General features: G+C 44.9%; 1 protein-coding gene across 2 annotated transcripts in view; it reads right to left on the reverse strand.

Annotated features, from left to right (window-relative positions):
• Positions 1 to 24,373, reverse strand: part of CRIP2 (cysteine rich protein 2) — a 189,947-nt gene that overhangs the window by 35,255 nt on the left and 130,319 nt on the right. For both annotated transcript variants that reach the window (XM_069208848.1, XM_069208847.1), the window contains exons 3-6: positions 22,523 to 22,580; positions 11,955 to 12,098; positions 4,831 to 4,899; positions 2,548 to 2,642 (exon numbers count right to left, since the gene is read on the reverse strand). In XM_069208848.1, coding sequence (XP_069064949.1) covers positions 2,548 to 2,642; positions 4,831 to 4,899; positions 11,955 to 12,098; positions 22,523 to 22,580 — 366 coding nt within the window. The remainder of the gene's footprint in view (positions 1 to 2,547; positions 2,643 to 4,830; positions 4,900 to 11,954; positions 12,099 to 22,522; positions 22,581 to 24,373) is intronic.

Genomic DNA, 24,373 nt, shown 5'->3' on the forward strand with positions numbered 1-24,373 from the left:
TTTAAGGAATTCTCCAATCCGGCTGCCAGCGAAACCAGCATCACACCCTCACTGTGCAATAACCTCGGCCACTTCTTCCATGACAAGATCGCACCCATATACAGAAACTTCGAACCCCAACCCACACCTATGGACTTCCTCAATAGATACGCCACCACCGTAACTGACACAAACCACACACACACCACCTGGAACATCCTCTCCATCCAGGGCATCACCTCCACCATGAAATCCATCCACTTGGAAACTCCCACAGACCCAAGCCCTTACCACATCTTCTACCTTGGAAACCAAAGGCTTGGCCAGGAACTCACCACCCTGCTCAACACCTCTTATCACCACTGCAAGCCAAAGTCAGAGCACTACTCAAAAAGACTTCAGCTGACCCCAGCAAACCCATAAACTACCATTCAATCTCCCTGCTCCCATTCCCAGCGAAGGTACTGGAAAAGATCATCAACAAGCAACTCATGACATACCTGGAGCAGAACCAGCTACTCAACATCTTCAAATCTGGCTTCTGCAGCAATCACAGCACCGAAACTGCCCTGATCGCAGCCACCGAGGACATACAAACCCTCCTTGGCCAAGGAGAAACAGCAGCTTTGATCCTCCTCAATCTCTCTGCAGCCTTCAATACCGTATCCCTCCACATGCTGAACAAAAGACTCCACTACATCGGCAAGGGGAGGCGCTCAGATGGATTACCTCCTTCCTCACTAGAAGAACCCAGAGGATCCATGTCCCATCTTTCACCTCTGAACCCAAGGAGATTACAAACGTTGTCCCCCAGGGCTCCTCCCTAAGCCCCATGCTCTTCAATGCATACATGACCCTGCTGGCCAAAATTGTCAGATCCCACGATCTCCACATAATTACCTATGCAGGCAACACCCAACTCCACCACCAGAACCAACTTCCACAGATGCATGACAAATGTCACTGACTGGATGGAGAACAACTGCCTTCAGCTGAACACAGACAAGACAGAAGTAGTGATCTTTGGCAATAGCAGCAACACATGGAACGATTCCTTGTGGCCATCAGACATAGGATCCGCACCCACTCCCTCCGACCATGCCAGAAACTTCGGAATCATCACTGACAACAAGCTCACCATGAAACCATGGATCAACGCCGTCTCCTCCGCCTGCTTTCTCACTTTGCACATGCTACGTAAGATATTCAAGTGGCTACCTCTACACATGAGATGCTCCATGACACAGGCCCTCATCACCAGCCGACTAGACTACGGCAACCTCATCTATGTAGGAATCGCCACACAAACCACACACAACGCCACAGCAAGACTCAGTCTCTGCCTCCCCCGACGAACCCACATCACATCCCACCTCAGTCAACTCCACTGGCTCCCCGTACAGAAGCAATGTCAATTCAAGCTGCTGACCCATGCACACAAGGCTCTACACAACCAAGGACTCACATACTTTAACTACCGCCTGAACTTTTACCAGCCATCGAGAAGACTTCGCTCTGCCTCCTTTTCACTTGCCTGTGCTCCCTGCCGAAGCAGAAGTGGAGGACGTTCTTTCTCTCCCATTGCAGCAAAAACCTGGAACAGCCTCCCCACGCACCTCCGGACACCACCTCACTTCTGGAATTTTGAATGGCTCTCAGGACCTGGCTGTTCGAATGAGCCTCTTGGACCTGCAAGCGCCTGGATACCCCATCGGGTGATTAACTGTGCTTTATAAATCCTGATTGACTGATTGATTGGTTGATTGACTTTCTGTAAGGAGGTTGGACTTCCTCTTATGATGCATTACAGTCACGGTGCTCATATTTATTCCACCCTTGACATTAACAATATGCGAGGAGGGAAGTGAAATACAGCAATCTTGAAGACTGCTTAAAGGAGGGTTCTATCAAAAATAACTGCAAGTCCCACATTCCCCAATCTGAATAATTTTTCCGAAGCCTCCAGAAGGTGGACTGTGGAGTCAAATAGAATACAAACTATTGCCTGGAGGAGCCCTTTCAACTACAAGTGGTGTATGTTCTTGTAGATGGGTATAAAATCATTTTAGTTCAGGGATGTTCTCTCTGCTATAATTGCTTCGAGGAAGGAGCACATTCTATTACTTATTTAGAGTATAGCCACAAAGGGATCTACAGAGAGCGTTCTGTTGTGTGCTAATCTCTGATCCAGATTCTGGCAATACTCTATATATACATTTATGCTATACAAATGTCACACACGTACACACACATAAACAGTCTTCGCCTTATGAGTCTTTAAACCTTCTTCTGAGTGTCTAAATTATGTAAAACAGCAAATTATAATAGATGTTTTACAAATATATTACCCAGCCAGTTCAATCATGTGTTTGAAGAGGTGAAGATCCCACACTTCAACAAACTGGGCATCATTAACAAACAGGAGTTGGTGTGTTACATATATAATAGCCTCGTCCCACCTTCATAGAGCAGTGGAGTCTCTGACTGGAAATGTTCTGGTCGGCTAGGACCACCTCTAAGAATACAGCTAACGAGTTCACCTGCAAGCACTGTTTTGGCGTTTCTTACCTCAGCATGCCCTCCTGGGGTCAGGGTCTTCGAACAGCGTTCACAACGTAGACAGGGACGATGCCAGTCTTTGCCCAGCGAAGTCACCTTCTCAGCTGCAGAAAAGGAAACACAAATAAAAATGAAGACCAATAAAATATATATATCAATGCTGGATGCTGCCATTACTGACGGTGCACTCTAGAGTGATGGTCGAACAAGTTGGAATTTTGACTTTGTCAAAAGTGGAAAGCCTAGTGAAACTAGAGAAAGGCAGTGTCCATTTAAACAGTGCACTGTGTTGATCAAATGTGCAAGAAATGCACACAAGACAGGCATAGCCCAAATCTAAGTAACTCAGTGAGGCCCGCAGAGCCTGGTTCATGTCCTGTATGACTGCTGCTTGTTCTCTGGCTTTCATTTTGACTGAGAACCAATAACTGACTGATTTTAGCAACAGAGGCGTAGGTAACGTGTTGGAACCAAGAGACTTTGAATCTTGTTTCCTCCATTATACCTGCAGAGGGTTAAGTCAGCTCTAGATTCCAGGTCCCCCACATTCGTACACCAACTGGCCTCACCCTGGCTCAATGGACGGATGTGGAGCTCACTGTTTTCAGATGCCAGTTACTGCTCCACGATCAATAATGTTTTGGTGCACTTTTTAAGCACATCCTTTACATAATGTGACACCTAGTCAATTGTAAACTGGTTTAACAAAACCAATCTGACAGCAGGATAACAGGAAATGTGCAACAATTTTCTGATTTACAGTATGGTTCTTGTACTCTGGAATGTGCCATTGGGTTCAGACACTGACTACTGCATTGTAAAGAATAAGTTAGCTGCATCTGCTGTCCTCCATCTTTGGCATCTTTCATAGATTCGCACGCTAGAATTATTCCACATTTCCAGCCCAGAATTCCAATGAGGTGCAATAATTCAAACATGTGAATCTATGAAAGATCCAATCCTGGAAAGAAATATATTTATTAATTTATCACTGAGTCTGATGAAGGAGAGTAATTCTGGTGTGTGAATCTAAGAAAGATCCGATGCTGGAGATATGTTTACAATTTCCTAAAGATCCCAAATTGCCCCAAGTCATCTTATCTAATAATGTCTGTGTCTCTCTGCTGTGGCACTTATGGACCGGGCTTTAAACAGAATAACAAAATTACAAGCACTAGAACAGCAGAAATGCAGAACTGAACTAACTAATGACATATGGAGTAATTTTAGATTTGGCAACAAAGAAAATGTAGGTTTTGCAGTTTGTGAACACAATTAGTTTGTGTAGTCTAGAAACAAACCCAGGTGTAAGAAGCAGAACAGAGACTGACACTCAGTATTATCTTCCTCCCAGGCCAGACCACTCCCTTCCAATAATTTAGGGGCTCGCCCCTTGCAAAAGATAGTACACTATCCTGCAGGTCTTTAAAAGGATGCTGAGGAACATATTTTGCTCTCTTATTGAGATTTAATAATGCATTAATGAGAGTCACATTGATTAACCTTCAACCATTTTTGCATGCCATATGTTTGAGTCCTTTCAACCCTGGCGCGCGCAGTCCTCGTTTTGTGCTTGGCATGGCACAGCGAGAAATCTCAACCAAGGTAACCCGGTGCCTGAGACTGCCACTGTGGTGTCTCTTTAGAGGGAAGCTTCTGTTCGTCACATGAGAAAACCACGCACCTGTCAGTAACACTAACTAAAGTTTCGGTGTCTGTCACATGGGCACTGCCCACATGAAGAGAAAGTATAAAAGTTGGGTAGATTTGGTGAAGGGTGGCAGTAGATGGTCAAATGCTTGGGGAGACGTAGCTCTGTCTGGCTGGGCTGCGGCACCGCTGTTTGCTTACTCGTGTACAATAAACATGTTTTAGTCTTCAAGTAGCCCAGGAGCTACTAGTTTCATTCACAGTGTTTAAAATTATATGTTGTATTATTGTAAAAGCAACAACAATCACAAAATAATGAATTTGCAATATTTGTCACCTTTGCAATACTTTGTTTCTGGGTGAAAATTGCTGCCATCAAAGATTTATGGACTCATTTTCCCACGAAAAAACTTTCATTGCAGCAAATTCTCACAATTAAAGTGTATGTTTACTGGGCTTCTTTTTTTAAAAAAACACCAGTGCAGTACTGTGTCCACAAATCTTTATTCAGTTTCCTAACAGAATCCTCATGAAGGTTTTGCGGAAAACAACCTCATAAAGTGTGCGAATGACAGCTTTGCAACTTCCCCTCCATTAATCCTTGGCCTAGGTGAAGAAGAGATGACATAAACCAGGCCTTACCGAAATATACCTTCTTGCCGCAGCGTGGACACATGTTGGGCTCTCCGGTGAAGGTGGTCACAGAAGAAGCTAGAAAACGAAGGGAGAAGGTGTCAGCCATCTTGCAAGCCCTGGTCCCCTCATTCTGAGAGTGTAAACAAAACTCTCAAACGCAAACACAACAACTGCCACAAGTGTACATCTCTCAGCACTCGTTCCCTGAGAGACAATCCCCACTGGAGTCTCTTCCGTGGCCAATTTAAATGATTTTTATTGTCTATTTTCAGAATCCAATTTCCTTACTGCTTTTTGAAGGCGCATTTGAAAATATCCATGTATCTAGCTCAAAATGTCTCTCTCTTTAAATCTATCGTTTGAACGTATGCACATATTGCTGTCTATGGGTTGTTGACAGAGAGCCTATTTGTGAATTCAGGAGCAGAGACGTCAACTGCTGGTCGAGTCCAGAGCCGGCCAGACACCATTAAAACAGTCTGAGCTTCTCTTTCTTTCTGAACTGGATTATTTTCAAGTCCCTTAATACCTAACATTTAATTTAAAAAAACTCTAAATCTCTAATAAGTGTTTCATGCATACAGTTAGGCAGTTGCATACAATTACATAATCTCATACAAACAGTATGTCATTAAAACAACAGAACAGATAAAAAACGGTGGATTACTGAAGCAGTAGGACCCAAAACGTATAACAGGGACCACAAAAAAATAATTTTAGGGTATTACAAAAGCTCACTGAGGGTCAGAAGAACTGAGTATGAACTGATCTAAGGTTTCCATCTCTGGGTGAGGCAGCAGAGACAACTTCAGGGTGATGGACACTAGAGTAGACCTGAGTGAGGCCGGTGAAAAAAGGCGCCACAGCCATATAATGAGTGGCATACTTGCCACCCGTCTTAAATAAAAAAAGGGCTTGGGTTGCAATCTAAAACTGGGAAGAAGGTAGAAAAGGTATCAAAAACAGCTCTTGGAATGCATAGAAATCTCAAAACCCAAAATGCAATGGGAGACAAGACAATGGCCATTGAAGCCCAGCCCTATAGAAGCACACACTAGTAAAAAAATGAAACATGTTGAATGCATTCAAAATATGGGAGGTGGGGGTGTTTGGTGATAAGCTGGGGAGATGTCCTATTGCGCAGCGCTGCCAAACTAGCCTCCTTGTGCATCTTTTGATGCTGATGCCAGGAGTGGCTATGGTTATTTGTGAAAAGCTGCAGAAGCTGGTGCAGGTGGAGAGAGTGTTAGTGTACTGGTTCAAGTCTGAGGGTGTGAGGAATAGATGAGACGTCTCAAACATTAGGGGAAGTCATAACATACTGTCCCAGAAGGGATGCTCATAGTTACCAGGCATCCTAATTATATCTGGAGCTCGGACAGTAATGATAGGTGAAGAATCAGACAAAAAGGCTTAGGAATGTCATCACTATAGGGCAAAGGGATTATGTTACCCTCCGTCACATCATAAACTTGAAAGCACAGCCAATGATGTCCTTTCCACACCAAATGAAACTGGGACTTGGCTCTCTTGTTCACTCTTTGCCCCTCCCTTCTTTTTAATTGTGAATAGTCATTGGTAGATGTCGGAAGGTGATAGAAGTAGACTACAATAAATTGCAGTAGATTTTGCGCCTTTGTCTTTGCAGCCACAAGGGGGAGCAAAGGCCTTAAGAATGAGAACTGGACGGCGCACACAAGGCAAACAATTTTGCGTGGCGAGACTGGAACTGGCAGGAGCCGCTGCAATATGCGGGTAATATACATGTGAGCTCTGACTGAATATGTGTCTTGCAATTATAGCTACATAGACGGCATTGAAGAGCGAGGTATTCTTCGCAGCCACAATAAAAAAAATACAACAAATGGGGTTGGGTGAGCCCCTTGCGCTGGATTAGGTGGCCTTTATTGTCTATCTCAGATCCGTGGTCCTGATTAAAAAGCTTCTCATCCTATTCTTTTTGTTCTGACCCTGGAGTTTACTTCTTTACCATTGTTTTGATTGGATGACTTGTGTCCTTCCACTGCTAACACCAAGGGCATATGCTTGCGCATGCGTCTCATATGCAAGACTCTGTTGTGTCCAGTAAAGGGCTTGAGCCCGCCTGTCGCTCACCATTTGATGGTTTGCGTGCCACTCTTCTTTACAACCTTGTAGTTCGTCAAGGCACGCCTGACATCACTTCTGTTTTTCTGTGTGGAGAAGGGATCAAGCACTAATTGATGCAACTTAATTAGTGCCCGCCTGCTGCCCCCGATGTTATCGAGGTACTATTCGAGTACCCCGCCAAACAGAAGGCTTGTGACTGGTAAAAACGTGCCCAGTAAGCACAAAATTGCAAAGTTTTAATTTTTAAAGCTAGCTTTTTTTTGCCAAGTTGTCTTTTCCCAGTTTCTTCTCCTGTTTTCTTTTGTTTTTGCTAATGGGCGCTGCTGTCATAAGATGACAACTAACTTGTTCGAAATATGCAAGACCAGTTGCATTGCAAATGCGTGTTCATTTTCTATATACTATTCCATGGGAGCACAAGTCCTTTCTTTCTCTGCCCACTCCTCCTGATCCCTCCAAATTCTTTTTTCTATCCCCTTTATGTTTATTTTTCATCTTTAATTTGTTTTCTTTAATTTATGATTGCATGGCATCTGTCCCCAGCTGCCGGGCTTCTTGTTTCTCGCATGCTCTCCTGCCCCACCTTTTCCTTCCTCGCTCTTATTATTCATCGTGACAGCCCGGCAGCTGCACGCTCCTGTTGGGCCACTCACTCCTCCTCACCGCTGCTCCTCCACTCCTTCCCTCCCCTCCTGGCTTATTGTTTTTTTCAAATAATTGTACTTTTTTTCGAAGAGCCCGGCATCTGTGCTTGACTATTGAGCAGCTTGGTCTTTTACTTTTCCTTTCCTGCGCTTAGTTTTTGGTAATGGAATTTACCACTACAAATGTCTTTGGGCCATCTTCAAACGGCAAATTAAACCTATTATAAATTTCAAATTTGCTGCCGGTGCATCATGCCGAATAATCACAGGCATGGGCATCGTGGAATGTGTTTTTTTTTGAGAAATCAACATTCATTGCACTACTATGATCTCCCAAAAAACACTCTTTAAACTCTTCCAATTCCAATTCTAAGATGACCGCCAGTGTGACTACATTGTGACATCACAACATGCATGCGCACCACAATGGCCATGGTGCTTTCTTATTGAAAACACATTCCAAAATGACCACTATTGCAAGTTCGGGCATGGTGATCTCACAGCAATTACACATGCATCAGCAAACACAATCAGATTTTTTTTCCCACAACAAACAGGCATTGACAAAGCCAAAATCTCACCACTCTGATTTCAAAAGCAAGACAGACTGGCTTTCCCAATGTTTGCTTAATATCCTGAAATCAAAGGCAATGTCAAGTGTATATATTGTTTCTACACCTTCATTTTTTTATCTTAATTTTCTTTTGGTCCACAAGTCGGGCTGTCCAGGACAAGTGGTGATTTCAACCTTAGGAGGAGTACCGCTGGTGGCTATGTGAGACGTGGACTTGTACTTCTTACAAAGGGGTACACCACTGCCTTCCAGTCCTAAACTTACACCAGAGTATGGACATAATTGTTCATATAACTCTTCCCCCTTCAGCATTTGCCTGTGGCCAGCTAAGAGTGGTGTAACAGTGCAGCACGTGCAGTCTCTAGGAGTACGCCTGCAACTGCTGTCCCCGATATGGCGTATTAGTGTTGCTTTTGATCACAAGAATTCTTGACATAGGCATCAACTTTTCTATCCTGGGAATGGCTTGTTTTGCAGCCTTTGTGGAGGGTCCATGGGCAGGAATATTGCTCAACAGCAAGGCGGCATGTTCCGTCAAGCAGAGCGCAGAAATCTACACTTAACTTCTGCTTCGCTTTAGTGCCTCTCCTAGGGGTAGATGGGTGATGGGCGTTATTGTTGCCACGTGGCCTGATGTATGACACACTTCTGCAGAAGCTACTTGACAAGTTGGTTGTTACACCGCACAGTCTTAGGGTGGTCTTCCCACAATTTTTTGGCTGCCTCCCTCCATTTTTCTGATCTTATTTTTGCTGGTTTTAGGGCTTTGCACTTTGCGCACTTTACCACTGCTGACCAGTGCTAAAGTGCTTGTGCTCTCTCCCCTAATGGATAGATATTATCCCTCGCTGCAGCAGAGTGAGGGGTGCAAAGACTGCACCCGAAATTAACAACTAGCCTGGTCCCAAGGCCCTTAACTAACCAGCAGAACCCTGTTGAGTAATCGTGCACCTCACAACTAATGGACTAATACACCGGTTCTACTGTGTTTACTCCCTCAAGCGGCACATTGAGTTTCACACAGCTTTATCAAGACTTATCTTCCCCGCCAAAGTCACTAATCTTTTTTCCAGTTCCAGGAAACAGCTGGGTGAGATCTGCCCACCCCTTCCAGCAGCTTTATGAGTGGGAACTGGCAGCTTCTCTGATATGGTCGATAAGTGTTAACATCTGGAATGACCATCATTCAATACAGTGGAAACACTCAGCTTGGAACAAACACTCTCCACTTCCAATGAATCCAAAAACAAAGTCTGGGACTTCCTGTGTTGCTGTTTTATGACGTACATCAACAGACATACAGTTTATGTCCAAACAGTGGAGTAAAGATGGTCTCTAATCCGCATTTTCTGCATGTGCTGATACTGAGGGCTCAACCGCTGCAATACGTATCTGTCAATCCACAATGTTTCCAAAGCAGCATTCATCCTGTTTAACCACGAATGTTATCGCTTGCACAACTGATAACTCATACGTAGGATGACAAGAATTATGCAGCCACGAAGGAGTAAAATTATGCGGAAGCGTTTACTTAATTATATGGCAAGGAAAGGCCAACTATGCTGCAATAATAGAGCACGTCTTTCCATTAAAACAGCTCTTCAGAACAGTTTAGTGTAGTTCATATCGATTATGTACATGCCACACTAAGATATGATATAGGTTTCAAAATATGGAACCTTACAAAGAGGTGCATCATATTTGTGCTTCTTCTAAAGTCTTTGAGCACTGGTCAAATAACCGCATCGTTGAGAACAGTGCCTGCAATGTAAACATGAATCTGTGCTAACACTGAAATAAAAAAGCATGACAAAGGAGGTATCATTTGTTTAGCTTGTTTGTATTACACTTAAGAATTTAAAGTGCTTGTTTCCTGCAGCAGAAAAAGCTCTAGCCCATGAATAAGGCTGTTTATTGTAGGACACAAAGGGCCTGATTCTAACTTTGGAGGACGGTGTTAAACTGTCCCAAAAGTGGCGGATATACCACCTACCGTATTACGAGTCCATTATATCCTATGGAACTCGTAATACGGTAGGTGGTATATCCGCCACTTTTGGGACGGTTTAACACCGTCCTCCAAAGTTAGAATCAGGCCCAAAGTGTTCTCATGCTCAAGGGTCAGATGTACTATACGCTTAAATCACAGCTTGCAACTGCCAAAGGATTTTCTATGTACTAATGGCATTTTAGGAGTCAGTACATTTTACTGACTCCTAAAAGTATTTTGCAGCTCCAGAGCAAAGAGCCCTTTAGAACGGGGTGTGTTGTAGACATCCCCTCCAAATGCTGACTCCTGAGTAGAGGTGTTAAGCCACTCGTGAAAGGAAAGGGGTCTCATTGGGACATCTTCCCTTTGTGAATGTAGTTGGCCACTCTAAAACAAATTTTTAAAATGAAGTAAACCTTCCTTTTTAAACACAGCACCCTTTGCTTTAAAGAAAACGGCTATGTAAGAATAGGTTTACTTTATCTAAAGGCAATCACTGAAACGGTGGTCTGCTGACCCTAGCAGGCCACTGTCGACGTGATGGTTACTATCAAAGTGAGTCACAAGTTGCGACCCACCTCATTAATATTCATGAGAATTTCACAAACTGACTGGTCGCAAAAATACTGGTAAATTGAGACCAGTTTCCTGCTACCAGTTTTAGTAAATCAGGCCCAAAATGATTACCTGCAGTGAGCAATGGCTGAGGATGGTCAAGCAGCTCTCATAAAGTTTCTGCCATGTCACTGCACGTGGTGTGTAGCAATTTTAATAACCTTTGATCCTTTTGCTGGAGAAAAAAATCAGTTTGTTGAACTTTGCATATTCTGTAGCATGTGATGTATCATATGGGGAGTGTGGCAAAATCATATTTAAGTATAAAACACCAGGGTCCAGATTTACTAAGGTTTTGTGTCAGGGTTGTGTCACTTTTATACCATAGCCTGACGCAAAATCCTTTTTTGGCACTTACTAAGCCACACAAAGCCACTTTGCATGGCATTCTGCAGCACATATAGAAAGAGGAAACTGCTTATAAGAATTGTTTTTCTGCACAAAACAAGAATCCCTCCTGCAATGCAGACACCCTTGCCCCATGGTGCAAGGGTGCCTACGTTGACACTAGACAGCACACAGTGCGTCTGCGATAAGCGGCAGCAGAAACATGGCATATCTCCGTAGATATATCGCATTTCTGCTGTCTCCCTTTCATCTAACGCAGCAAAGCAACTCTGCTTGCTGCCCTATGTTGTATGAAATGATAGTATATATGCCTCTTAGCTCCATCCAACTGCATTTTTCCTATGGCTCTACTGATAACTCCCCTTATTGTCAAAGGACACTGCCATTCAATTACATGTCTTGAAACACTGTACAGACACCCATATATATAGGTCACATCATTTCTGTTTATTTCATTTCAGGTATTCATATAGAGTGGATTTAGCCCGAAGGCGATAATGAAAGAAAAACATGTCTTCAACAAATTTTTACACTGAGAGAATATGAAAAGGGAGGGAGGGAGGACCTGTTGAAGATGCTGAGGGGTAAGTTAAGATAAAGCACAATGGGGAGTGGTTTTCATAACAAACATACAATGCGTACAATACGACAAAGCCTGATAAGTATCAATTATGCATCATAATCAGATGCATCAATATCAGATAAGCATTGCCCTCTGGTGGTTGACCAGAAGAACAACAGACCTACAGACAAGACTACAGCAACGCTGTACTGACAACAGACAGTGGGTTCTGACAGAGGGTGCTCTCTTTTTCATTCTTTTTCGACAACAGAGGCTTAAAGTACCTACCTCTGCTGGGACCCTTGGGTGGCGCATTGCTTTTCCGTTCTTCCAGTAGTTTGGGAACAAAGTCAGTGGGAGGTGGAGAAATGGGCTGGTCTTCACTTTGACTTCTTTCATAGATGTATGAACCAGCCCCACCAATATTAACACCTAAAACAAAAGAAACACACAGCCTTATTAAGCTGGTTGAAGATGTCCAAAACCTGTCCCCATGGTTTGAGAAACAGTCACCCACGTGTGACCTGAGATGAGTTTATAGAACAAACAAAGGTTGTACAAGAACTGGAAAAACAAAACAAGGGCGGGTGCAGTGTTCAATGGTACACACAAGACTTGTAGCAGGACATCTCTCGCCCACTCTGAATATATCACTTGCAAAACAAAGTACCGCCAACAAAGAAGAATCCTTGAGACATCATCATGGTTATGAATAAAGGCGGTCAAGGCGTTTAAGTAAGCCAATAACATATAACATGCTACAGGGATATTTCAACATATTGGCCGTGTGCATAATACTTTACATGCTCCTCATACTGTAGGTGAGAAGCCTGAGGACGGATGCATAGAAACCAGACAGTAGGTAAGGCCTGATTTAAACAAGATGGCAAGGCCACAGCCATGGTCCCCAGAGTGGAGCCGCAGAGGCCTGGCCCTCCTAAGGAAGCCAAATTTGGCTGATGAACAAGTGCTCCATCCTCTTGCAGGACAAAGTGTACTCAACAACCAGAAAGACCAATCTCAGGGCACATCATGTACCGCGCACAGAACAGTAAATTGTGTGGGTCCTGTTGAGGCAGGACAAACAACAAGGTCTTATAGAATGGGACTAGAAACAGTAACTAGGACAATCCACTGGATAGCTGTGTTTCTACATACTTACCTTTTCGTGATTGTGAACCAATGCATCAATGTGCTATATACGATCAAGTCTTTTCTCTATAACAACTTTTGACGACAAACTGAAATACATGTTTGACACATTTGCAGCAAGATGAATGGTGGTCATCGTTGGCCGTTATCGACAATACACTACCATGTAGGACAACTGCAATCATGGACTCCAACCATACAGCGTGGCTCGGCGCTACTCAACAACAACCAATCTCTTACTTTCACCCATGACAGCCAACACCCTCCATGTAACATACACTCAACCAACACACTGATCGGAGCTCCAGCATGCAAAAGCTTTGGACACAACTGTGCACTGCACAAATAACAATGAGGATTGCTCATGTTTATAACTTGAAAATAGGAAGGCAGGGGTTTGTCGAGGATTGCAAGCCTCTTGATGAAGTGTAAAATCCAGGATTGGAGCCCAGTTTTATTGGGCCTGGGATTGGCAACTGAACCACAAAACCAGACCTCCTCAGCACTCTTCTCCTTGTGGAGAAGTGTGGCTCAATGGTTAGAGTGGCAGACTCTGATGCAGAAATCTGGCCTGGGACCAGGGTTCAATTCCCCCCTCAGTGGGTTCAATTTCCTTGGACCTGATAATTCTCGCATCGGTGCCTAATCTAATTCATGGGTCCCACTCTGGGCAATAGCTTGCTTAATCGCCCCAACAGTGCTGGGATGCCTCGCTTCACCTTGGAGGTTGCCCAGGAGTGGGCACCTCACAGGGAAAAGCCAGGAGGGGTTTCACAGCGGTATGCGTACAGCACCTTGAGACCCTAACGGGTGAGTAGTGTGCTATACAAGTACGAAGTTTACACATTGTGGAACCCCTATGTTTAAGACCTGTGAGGTACCAACTGGGTTCTTGATTCTCAAAGAAAGCCAAAAACTGCAACTTTAGGCCTTGCTCCCACTTTTGAAGCAAATTCTGGCTTTTTTGGAAGTCACGAGGAGCTTCGGGGACACTCTTGGTAAACATGCTAAATGCTGCAGTTTCCCGCAAGCACTCATAAATGAAACATTTATTCTGAAATTGGAAAGTCTAATGTGTAAGTGCATCTTTCATTCTTTCATTTCTTTTCTGTACATGGAACAACTTTTTGCTGGTAGAGGCTCTCCTGTACACCTCCACCAGTTATGGAGGCTTTGCCTCCCCTATCCTACACCAGAAATGATTAGTAAATCTTGGGCAATTTTGAAGAATGGAAACTACTTGCAAAGGATTTGTTTGAAAAGCACTCACAATCTTGCACGCTTGTGAGTGATCATCAAAATTTGCAGGCGGACTCCACCCTGGAAAGTCTACAACTTGCACCTGTGCAGACATTTGCTTGAACAGAAATGAAAATGTCACTTACCCAGTGTACATCTGTTCGTGGCATCAGTCGCTGAAGATTCACATGTTGTGCATAGCCCGCCATCTGGTGTTGGGTCGGAGTGTTACAAGTTGTTTTTCTTCGAAGAAGTCTTTCGAGTCACGGGACCGAGGGACTCCTCCTCTTTGTCTCCATTGCGCATGGGCGTCGACTCCATCTTCGATTGTTTTCCCCGCAGAGGGTGAGGTAGGAGTTGTTTGTTAGTAATAGTGCCTATGCAATGGAGTGAATAAGTATGTACCTATTTAAGATTTAATATATTTACAAATGTACAAAGTTGAAGCTAACTTCCAAACGGCTACAGGCTCCCGGGGAGGTGGGTGGGCACATGTGAATCTTCAGCAAATGATGCCACGAACAGATGTACACTGGGTAAGTGACATTTTTAGTTCGATGGCATCTGTCGCTGTAGATACACATGTTGTGCATAGACTAGTAAGCAGTTATCTCCCCAAAAGCGGTGGCTCAGCCTGTAGGAGTGGAAGTAGTCTGAAATAAGGTTCTTAGTACGGCTTGACCTACTGTGGCTTGTTGTGCTGATAGCACGTCTACACAGTAGTGCTTGGTAAATGTGTGAGGCGTAGACCATGTGGCTGCCTTACATATTTCGTGCATTGGAATATTCCCTAGGAAGGCCATGGTAGCGCCTTTCTTTCTGGTTGAGTGTGCCCTTGGTGTAATGGGCAGTTGTCTTTTTGCTTTAAGGTAGCAGATTTGGATGCACTTTACTATCCATCTGGCTATACCCTGTTTCGATATTGGGTTTCCTGCGTGAGGTTTTTGAAATGCAATAAACAGTTGTTTAGTTTTTCTGATGTGTTTAGTCCTGTCGATGTAGTACATTAGTGCTCTTTTGACGTCTAATGTATGTAGTGCCCTTTCAGCTATGGAATCTGGCTGTGGGAAGAACACTGGTAGCTCTACCGTTTGATTTAGGTGGAACGGTGAAATAACCTTTGGCAAAAATTTAGGATTGGTCCTAAGGACTACTTTATTTTTGTGTAGTTGGATAAAAGGTTCTTGTATTGTAAACGCCTGAATTTCACTTATTCTTCTTAGAGATGTGATGGCGATGAGAAATGCAACTTTCCAGGTTAGGAATTGTATTTCGCAAGAGTGCATAGGTTCAAAGGGTGGACCCATGAGTCTTGTTAAGACGATGTTGAGGTTCCATGAAGGAACGGGTGGTGTCCTTGGTGGTATAATTCTTTTGAGGCCTTCCATAAACGTTTTAATGACAGGTATCCTAAATAGTGAAGTTGAATGGGTAATCTGCAGGTATGCAGATATTGCTGCTAGGTGTATTTTAATGGAAGAGAAGGCCAGGTTTGATTTTTGTAAGTGTAGTAAGTAACCCACTACATCTTTTGGAGATGCATGTAATGGTTGAATTTGATTCTGATGGCAGTAGCAAACAAACCTTTTCCATTTGCTTGCATAGCAGTGTCTAGTGGATGGTCTTCTGGCTTGCTTTATGACTTCCATACATTCTTGTGTGAGGTTTAAGTGTCCGAATTCTAGGATTTCAGGAGCCAGATTGCTAGATTCAGCGATGCTGGGTTTGGATGCCTGATCTGTTGTTTGTGTTGCGTTAACAGATCTGGCCTGTTGGGCAACTTGACGTGGGGTACTACTGATAGGTCTAGCAGTGTTGTGTACCATGGTTGCCTTGCCCACGTTGGTGCTATCAGTATGAGTTTGAGTCTGTTTTGACTCAATTTGTTTACTAGATATGGAAGGAGAGGGAGAGGGGGAAAAGCGTACGCAAATATCCCTGACCAGTTCATCCATAGGGCATTGCCTTGAGACTGCCTGTGTGTGTATCTGGATGCGAAGTTTTGGCATTTTGCGTTCTCCTTTGTTGCAAATAAGTCTATTTGAGGTGTTCCCCAACGTTTGAAGGAAGTGTTTAGAATTTGGGGGTGAATTTCCCACTCGTGGACCTGTTGGTGATCTCGAGAGAGATTGTCTGCAAGTTGATTCTGGATCCCTGGAATAAACTGTGCTATTAGGCGAATGTGGTTGTGAATTGCCCATTGCCATATTTTTTGTGCCAGCAGGCACAGCTGTGTCGAGTGTGTCCCCCCCTGTTTGTTTAGATAATACATTGTTGTCATGTTGTCCGTTTTGACAAGAATGTATTTGTGAGTTATGAGTGGTTGAAATGCTTTTAATGCTTGGAAAACTGCTAGTAGTTCGAGGTGATTTATATGCAGCTTTCTTTGATGTACGTCCCATTGTCCTTGTATGCTGTGGTGATTGAGGTGTGCTCCCCACCCTGTCATGGAAGCATCTGTTGTTATCACGTATTGTGGCACTGGGTCTTGGAAAGGCCGCCCTTTGTTTAAATTTATGTTGTTCCACCATAGAAGCGAGAGGTATGTTAGGCGGTCTATCAACACCAGATCTAGAAGCTGACCCTGTGCTTGTGACCATTGTGATGCTAGGCACTGTTGTAAGGGCCGCATGTGCAACCTTGCGTGTGGGACAATGGCTATGCATGAGGACATCATGCCTAGGAGTTGTAATATCATCTTCGCCTGTATTTTTTGTGTTGGATACATGCGTTGTATAATCTTTTGGAAATTTTGAACCCTTTGTGGACTTGGAGTGGCTATTCCCTTTGTTGTATCTATTGTCGCTCCTGGGTATTGTTGTACTTTGCACGGCAGAATGTGTGATTTTGCATAGTTGATGGTGAAACCGAGTTTGTAGAGGGTTTGTATGACCTGATCTGTGTGGTGTGAGCACCTTGTCAGTGAGTCGGTCTTGATTAGCCAGTCGTCTAGATACGGGAATACGTGTATTTGCTGCCTTCTGATGTGTGCAGCCACTACTGCTAGGCACTTTGTGAAGACTCTTGGTGCAGTTGTTAAACCGAAGGGCAATACTTTGAATTGGTAATGTATTCCTTTGAATACGAACCTTAGGTATTTCCTGTGCGACGGATGTATTGGTATGTGGAAATACGCGTCTTTGAGATCTAAGGTTGTCATGTAATCTTGTTGCTTTAGCAATGGTAACCCTTCCTGTAGCGTGACCATGTGAAAGTGTTCTGATTTGATGTATGTGTTTAGTGTTCTGAGGTCTAGGATTGGTCTCAGTGTTTTGTCTTTCTTTGGTATTAGAAAGTACAGTGAGTAAACCCCTGTATTTGTTTGTGTATCTGGTACCAGTTCTATTGCGTTCTTTTGCAGTAATGCTTGAACTTCTATTTCTAGGAGGTCCGAATGTTGTTTTGATATATTTTGTGCCTTTGGTGGTATGTTTGGAGGGATTTGTAGAAATTATATGCAATAACCATGTTGGATAATTGCTAAGACCCAAGTGTCTGTTGTTATGTTTTCCCACTCTTGGTAATACTGACTTATTCTTCCCCCCACTGGTGTTGTGTGGAGGGGATGAGTGACGTGTGAGTCACTGTTTGTTTGTAGGTGTTCTGGGGCCTTGAAATTTTCCCCTGCTTCTAGGGAATTGTCCCCCTCTGTATTGGCCCTGAAAGCCTCCCCTTTGGTACTGTCCCTGGTAGGTGGACGGTGTTGACTGTGAGGTACTGGGTTGTGTGGATTGACCCCGAAACCCCCCTCTAAAGGTTGTCTTGTGGAAGGTGTTGAAAGTGCCTCTGCTCTGCGGGGAGTAGAGTGCGCCCATGGCTTTTGCAGTGTCAGTGTCCTTTTTTAGCTTCTCAATTGCCGTGTCCACTTCAGGTCCGAACAATTGTTGCTCATTGAATGGCATATTGTGCACCGCCTGCTGTATCTCTGGTTTAAAACCAGATGTTCGTAGCCACGCGTGCCTTCGGATGGTTACTGCCGTGTTAACCGTTCTTGCTGCTGTGTCCGCTGCGTCCATAGAGGAGCGTATCTGGTTATTGGAGATGTTTTGGCCCTCCTCAACCACTTGTTTCGCCCTCTTTTGTAGTTCTGTGGGTAGATGCTCAATGAGGTGTTGCATCTCATCCCAGTGGGCTCTGTCATATCGCGCTAGGAGCGCTTGAGAGTTTGCGATGCGCCACTGGTTTGCAGCCTGTACTGCGACCCTTTTACCGGCTGCATCGAACTTGTGTGGGAGTTTGCTCTCTTGCGAGCCGCCCCTACCACAACCGAATCTGGTGGCAGTTGTGAGGTGATGAAAGCTGGGTCTGAGGGAGGTGCTTTATATTTTTTTTCCACCCTCTGTGTTATTGCCCTACTTTTGACAGGCTCTTTGAATATGTCCTTTGCGTGCCTTAGCATTCCTGGGAGCATAGGCAGGCTTTGGTAGGTGCTATGTGTGGAAGAGAGGGTGTTGAAGAGGAAGTCATCTTCGACAGGCTCCGAGTGTAGAGACACGTTGTGGAACTCTGCTGCTCTAGCCACCACTTGTGAATATGCTGTGCTGTCTTCTGGTGGTGAGGGCTTTGTAGGATACGCCTCAGGACTGTTGTCCGACACTGGGGCGTCGTATAAGTCCCAAGCATCTTGGTCCTGGTCACCTTGGCTTAAGGTGGTGTGAGCCGGTGAATGTGACGGAGTCTGTGCTGGTGAAATGGGAGCCACAGGTGGAGGAGAGGGTGGCGGAGTTACCTTCTTCACCAATTTTGTTTGTGGTGTTTGTTATTGTTGGAACTCCAGTGTCCTCTTCCTCCTAATAGGGGGAAGGGTGCTTATTTTCCCTGTTCCACTCTGTATAAAAATCCTTTTTTGAGTGTGGTCCACTTCGGTGGATTGTAATTCCTCTTCGAATCTATGCTTTCGCATCTGAGAGGACAGTGATTGTTCCTCTGAATAGGAACCGGTAGTTGGCTCGGTTGCGGGTCGTTTTGGCACCGAAACCATGTCCACGCTCTTTTTCGGCTCCGAGGCGACTTTCCTCTTTTTCGGAGCCGGCCCCTCTCGGCGTTGATCCTCCTCGGTGCCGCTGTCTCTGCGTCGAGCAGCTTCGGCTCCGCTATCTCGGCGTCGATCTTTGCCGGCAGCACTATCTCGGTCCCGAGATGGCTGGGTGCCTGTGTCTCGACCCGAGTCGGACGATCTCGGCACTATTTCGGCCTTCTTCAGTGCCGATGGTCGGTCACCGAGTTTATGGGTTGAGCCATGGCCTGACGGCAGTGGCGTCCCCTGGGCCTTGTTAGTTTTCTTATGTGCTATCTTTGACGTCTTACTCACTGTTTCATGGTCGTCGAATTCGTCCGAGTCCGATTCATGGATCGAGAAGGCTTCTACTTCTTTTTGTTCCTCGAAATCTTGGTGTCCTGTCGGCATGGACGCCATTTGCAGTCTTCTGGCTCGGCGGTCACGGAGCGTTTTTCGGGACCGGAACGCACAACAGGCCTCACAAGTTTCTTCTCTGTGCTCGGGAGACAGGCACAGGTTACAGACCGAATGTTGGTCTGTATATGGGTATTTGTTGTGGCATTTAGGACAGAAACGGAACGGGGTCCGTTCCATCAGCGTCGATGTCACACGCTGTCGGGCCGACCAGGCCCCGACGGGGGATCGAAAACTACCCCGAAGGGCAACGGAGATGTTATCGTATCGATGCGATGTCGATGCTATCTAACCCGATCCCGAACGCAACAATACCGACGTAATTTTCCGATTTTGAGCTAACTTTCCATTCCGAAACCCGGAGCGAAAGAAACACGTCCGAACCCGATGGCGGAAAGAAAACAATCGAAGATGGAGTCGACGCCCATGCGCAATGGAGACAAAGAGGAGGAGTCCCTCGGTCCCGTGACTCGAAAGACTTCTTCGAAGAAAAACAACTTGTAACACTCCGACCCAACACCAGATGGCGGGCTATGCACAACATGTGTATCTACAGCGACAGATGCCATCGAACATGACCATACAGTTGTAACTTTGTGTGAGAAAATCCAGTTACAAGTGCAGTTTCCTATTGTGTGAATCATAAAGTTGAATTTGAACAGCAAAATAGCTTTCATAAGTATGTATTACGGATGATAGTATGTTATTCCATGAGTGCATAGCATGCGTCTGCTGTTCATATGGCCTTGTATCATTTCGAGCCTTGAGTCATGGGTGTTTCCGCCGGTTATCAGGGTTCCTCGCAGCCCTGGTTATGAATCGGCATATGAGGACCTGCTTTGGGGAGTGTTTTTTCATCCATCTCTGGGGCTGTGTTGTGTCCATTGTGGGCTGCGAAGGTTGCACGAGACTTCATCATAACTGTTTGATGCATGAGTCGCAATGTCCTACTTATCAAGCTGGGAGAGCATGTATGTTCTATCTATACTGCTGTGTGTAGATGCCATACAAGAATCCTAATGACCCCGTATTCAAGAGAGAGACAGGCACAGAGAGATAGAGAAAGAGAGAGACTGACCCAACGTGACCAAAGGCTAACCCTAGACTACACCCACTTATCACATGCGCTATCATTTGTGAGTGTTGAAAACATACTTTAATAATGAAGGAAAAACTAAAACGGGGTAATTGCTGGGCTGCACATGCCAATCGTTTCCAACTTTGCACAATACCTCTTTTTCTCTAACTATACATTTTTTAAAATGATCGCTAGAATAGCATATGTACTTTTATGGGTGAGCATGCATGTCAGGAGTGAAGCCCCCCTCCTGCGAAGAGGCTAATGTGGTTTGGTCCATGACAAAATGGTGTGGCTCTGGTGGCAGGAGGGCAGGCTGGCCTGGTTACTGCCACTATGTGTCCCATTGCTCTTGCTGGTTCGTCTCAGCACGTGCCTGAAGTTCATGGCCAGTGATCTGCACCCACCACGACACACCGGCGATGGGCGATAGGGTGCAGTCCCCTCTCTCCAGCTCTCCATCAACATGAAAGCTGCACATCATGCACCTAACCCCACCTCACAAGCGGTACCACCTCATTCCCGTGAGTGATGCCAGCGATCAACTGGACAGGCACTGGACAGGTTCACAGTCTTCCAAGTCTGACTGGAGTGATGGAAAAGCCATGAAGACCCAAAGAGCTGGAGAGGGGCGATAACATCCAACCAGATCCGGCCAGTGATTGCACAGCGCGATTCAAACCTCCTCCCCTGTTGGCAAGGCCATCGTCCTCCGCACTAACAAGCACCAGCCCGGCACCACGATCACTAATCATCCAAAAAACCAACATGTGCCCAACACGTCGCACCATGTCAAACATCCCGATGGTTGGCCACTTTGAAATGACAGGAGTGCATCAGCACAGCCCTGAAGTGGAGACTCTAGGTTGACCCATTTAGAAATGTACTTCTCAGACACTAAGATGGATCAGGAAATCAAAGAACCATCATTCATTCTTCTGGCACGTGAGGAAGACTATAAAGTATAGATCTCACCGACCTACATTAAAACTTTTTTCACATATGACACAACCCTTGTGGCCATCAACGCACATTTTGGTCCAACGGCCAATGCTCATTGTGAGATAGTGACATGTAAGTTACACAGTCTAGCATTTCTGTGTAGAACTGCAACACTTTGAACAGGGCAATACTGGTGCATCCCGCAGAACTGCAATAACTTCATCGGGACAGGGCCAGCACTTGTCTGCAAGGTTTCGAGCAGTCACATCAATTCCCCAGGGGTCTAAATAGAGTCCCTTCTATCCATGGCATAAACAACCTCAATGTAAAAGTAGATGGCCTTCCTCCAGACTAAAACCAACAACTCAAGAGGACTGTGTTTCTCTGCAGAACAGTCATACTTTTAATGGGCCAGGATTTGCACATTCAGCAGAATTGCAAAATAATGCGACAGAACCCGAGCTTCTATATGGGACGGACATACTTTTACATGAACCACTACCAGCGCCTTTTCCAAGGTGAAAGCTGATGGAAAAGCTGTAGGATGAGGGCTAATGGAACAGCACCAGTACTTCTCTGGAGGACTTTCGTACATTTAATGGGCCAGCACCAGCATCTTCCCCAATAGTGATGCTAATGAGACAGAGGCTCAGCTTCCCTACACAACAGTCATACTTTAAAAAGGTGAGGATCAGCACGTCCCTGTGGGTCTTCAAGTCCAGTTCCTTTCCTTTTGGGCTAAAACTAACTGGACAGTGACCGCTCCTCTAAGCAGGACTATATTGTCTTTAATGGTCCAGTCCCAGCACTTCTCTGTGGATTAAACTGATTGGGATACTGTAGGACCCTCTACGCCGTGGTTCCATGTTTTAAAATTGGTTGCACTGACACTCGCCAATTGGATTTGGGTGTCATGACAGCAGAGTTATTCAGAGATATTCAGAGTACGTAAAGGACATTCAAGAAAGCCAAACAACATACATTCTGATTCAGGTTCAGAAGTTTTAGTAAAATATTGGATTGTGAACTTACCTTTGGGACCAAAGAGCGTAGCATAGCAAGGCTTGTGACAGTAGGGCTTCCCATCATGCTATAAATTGTAAAAAAGCAGAAAAGGGGTGATTTATAAAAGAGAAGAGAAAGAAATCTATGCACAAAGAATTAGGCAACGACTTTCATGTAAAGATCGAATTGAACAAAAAGGAAGGAGAACTGCATTCCACTACTTTTATTTTCTTGAGTTATGGTTTCAGTAGTTTTACAATTATTTTCATGCTATAGTAACAGTCTTTTTCAGGTTAATGCATCCCTCTTCAATTTACAATTGTGACAATCACACTTTAAAGTGTTTCACTTGTGGTCCTGATGAAGTAGGAAGCATTCTAACTGTACTCTGTTTTGACAAGCCCTTACTTCATCAAAACATCCACCCTTGCCTTATTCCCACCCAGCCGGTTACAGACCTTATTGGTACGGAAAAGTCATCTTCATGGTAATGGATGTGCACCCCTGCCCCGAGTGCCCAACTATACTGATGTCTGGATCTCTACTGCTGATTTCTGTTACCATAGACAAACACAGATAATGTGTGTGCACCATGACACTATGACATAGGCATGTCTCACCGATTGTGGTCTTGTTGGTACAAAGCCCTATTCTCACAGTGGTGGAAGGTTACTATCTTCACAAGGACTTAAGCAGCACGAGCGTGGTATTGGCAGCATACCCTGTAGTGATCAGCAGTAGGAGTGAACAGGTCCTTTATAACATGTATCACTGGTGTGTTAGGCCTACAGGCTTATCGCCTTTTAAAGGTTCCTCTGTTGTGTGCTTAACTTGCCCCTGGCCTACATCAGGCCAGTGCGAAATGCTGCGTTGCTCAGAGGTGGCGTATCTGTGCTGTATGTATGTGTGCCTGGTGAGGGTGCCATACCGGCATAATGCAGTACTGAGTAGTGTGTGCTGGTGTATGCATGTGCTGGAGGTGCATGTGTCTGTGACTGGTACAGTACCTACCTGAAGGATGTAGTGCTGTGCAGTGCATGCAGAATAAGTGCCTGTGCTGGTTGTATGTGTACCTGTGAGTAGTACAATACATGAATGAGGCATTGTGTGCATGTTAGATGCATATGCTGGGCGTATGTGTGCCTGTGAGTGGTGCAATACATGAATGGTGCATGGTGTGCATGTTAAATGTACATGCTTTATGTATGTCTTCTTGTGAGTGGCACAGTACATAAGGGATCCAGTGCTGGACAATGTGTGCATGTTAAATGCATATGCTGGATGTATGTGTGCCTGTGAGTGGTACAGTACATGGAGGATACAGTACTTTGCAGTGCGTGTATGCTGTATACATGCCCTGGGTGAATGTGTACAATACACTGAGGGACCTGGGTTCCATTTTGGGAACGCCCAGGCCTTCATGGTGGACCACGGGGAGGGAGTACACAAATCCCCCAGTCAGATTTATGTATTGTTGCATTTCTGTAGGCTGGGTGGCTTACCCAGGATGGGAGGGCCAGACCTCTGTAGACTTCAGGGTGTTCTTTGATTCAGTGTGAGGTCACAACGAAGGGGTCTGTGCACATCTCAAAAAGGATCTGGGGCTGATAAGAAAATCATAGAGTATGGCTGGGAGCCTGGGGTAAACCTTTTCAGACACATATCACTGTGTCTGACATCCAGGTCACTCCCATGGCCTGTACAGTCGGACTATCAGCTTCAGAGACATTCCTGCTGTGATAAACTGCTATTCAAGAGGAAGAGGGAACAGAGAAGTAGATACTTCAAAAGAAGCAGAACCCCACATAAAACTTCAAAGACTCAGATCCTAAATCGCTTTTGGTGTCTGCAAAAAGACTATAAGAAGGGAACGTTGAG

This window comes from Pleurodeles waltl, chromosome 9 (assembly GCF_031143425.1).
Source record: "Pleurodeles waltl isolate 20211129_DDA chromosome 9, aPleWal1.hap1.20221129, whole genome shotgun sequence".
In the NCBI taxonomy this organism is placed as follows: domain Eukaryota; kingdom Metazoa; phylum Chordata; class Amphibia; order Caudata; family Salamandridae; genus Pleurodeles; species Pleurodeles waltl.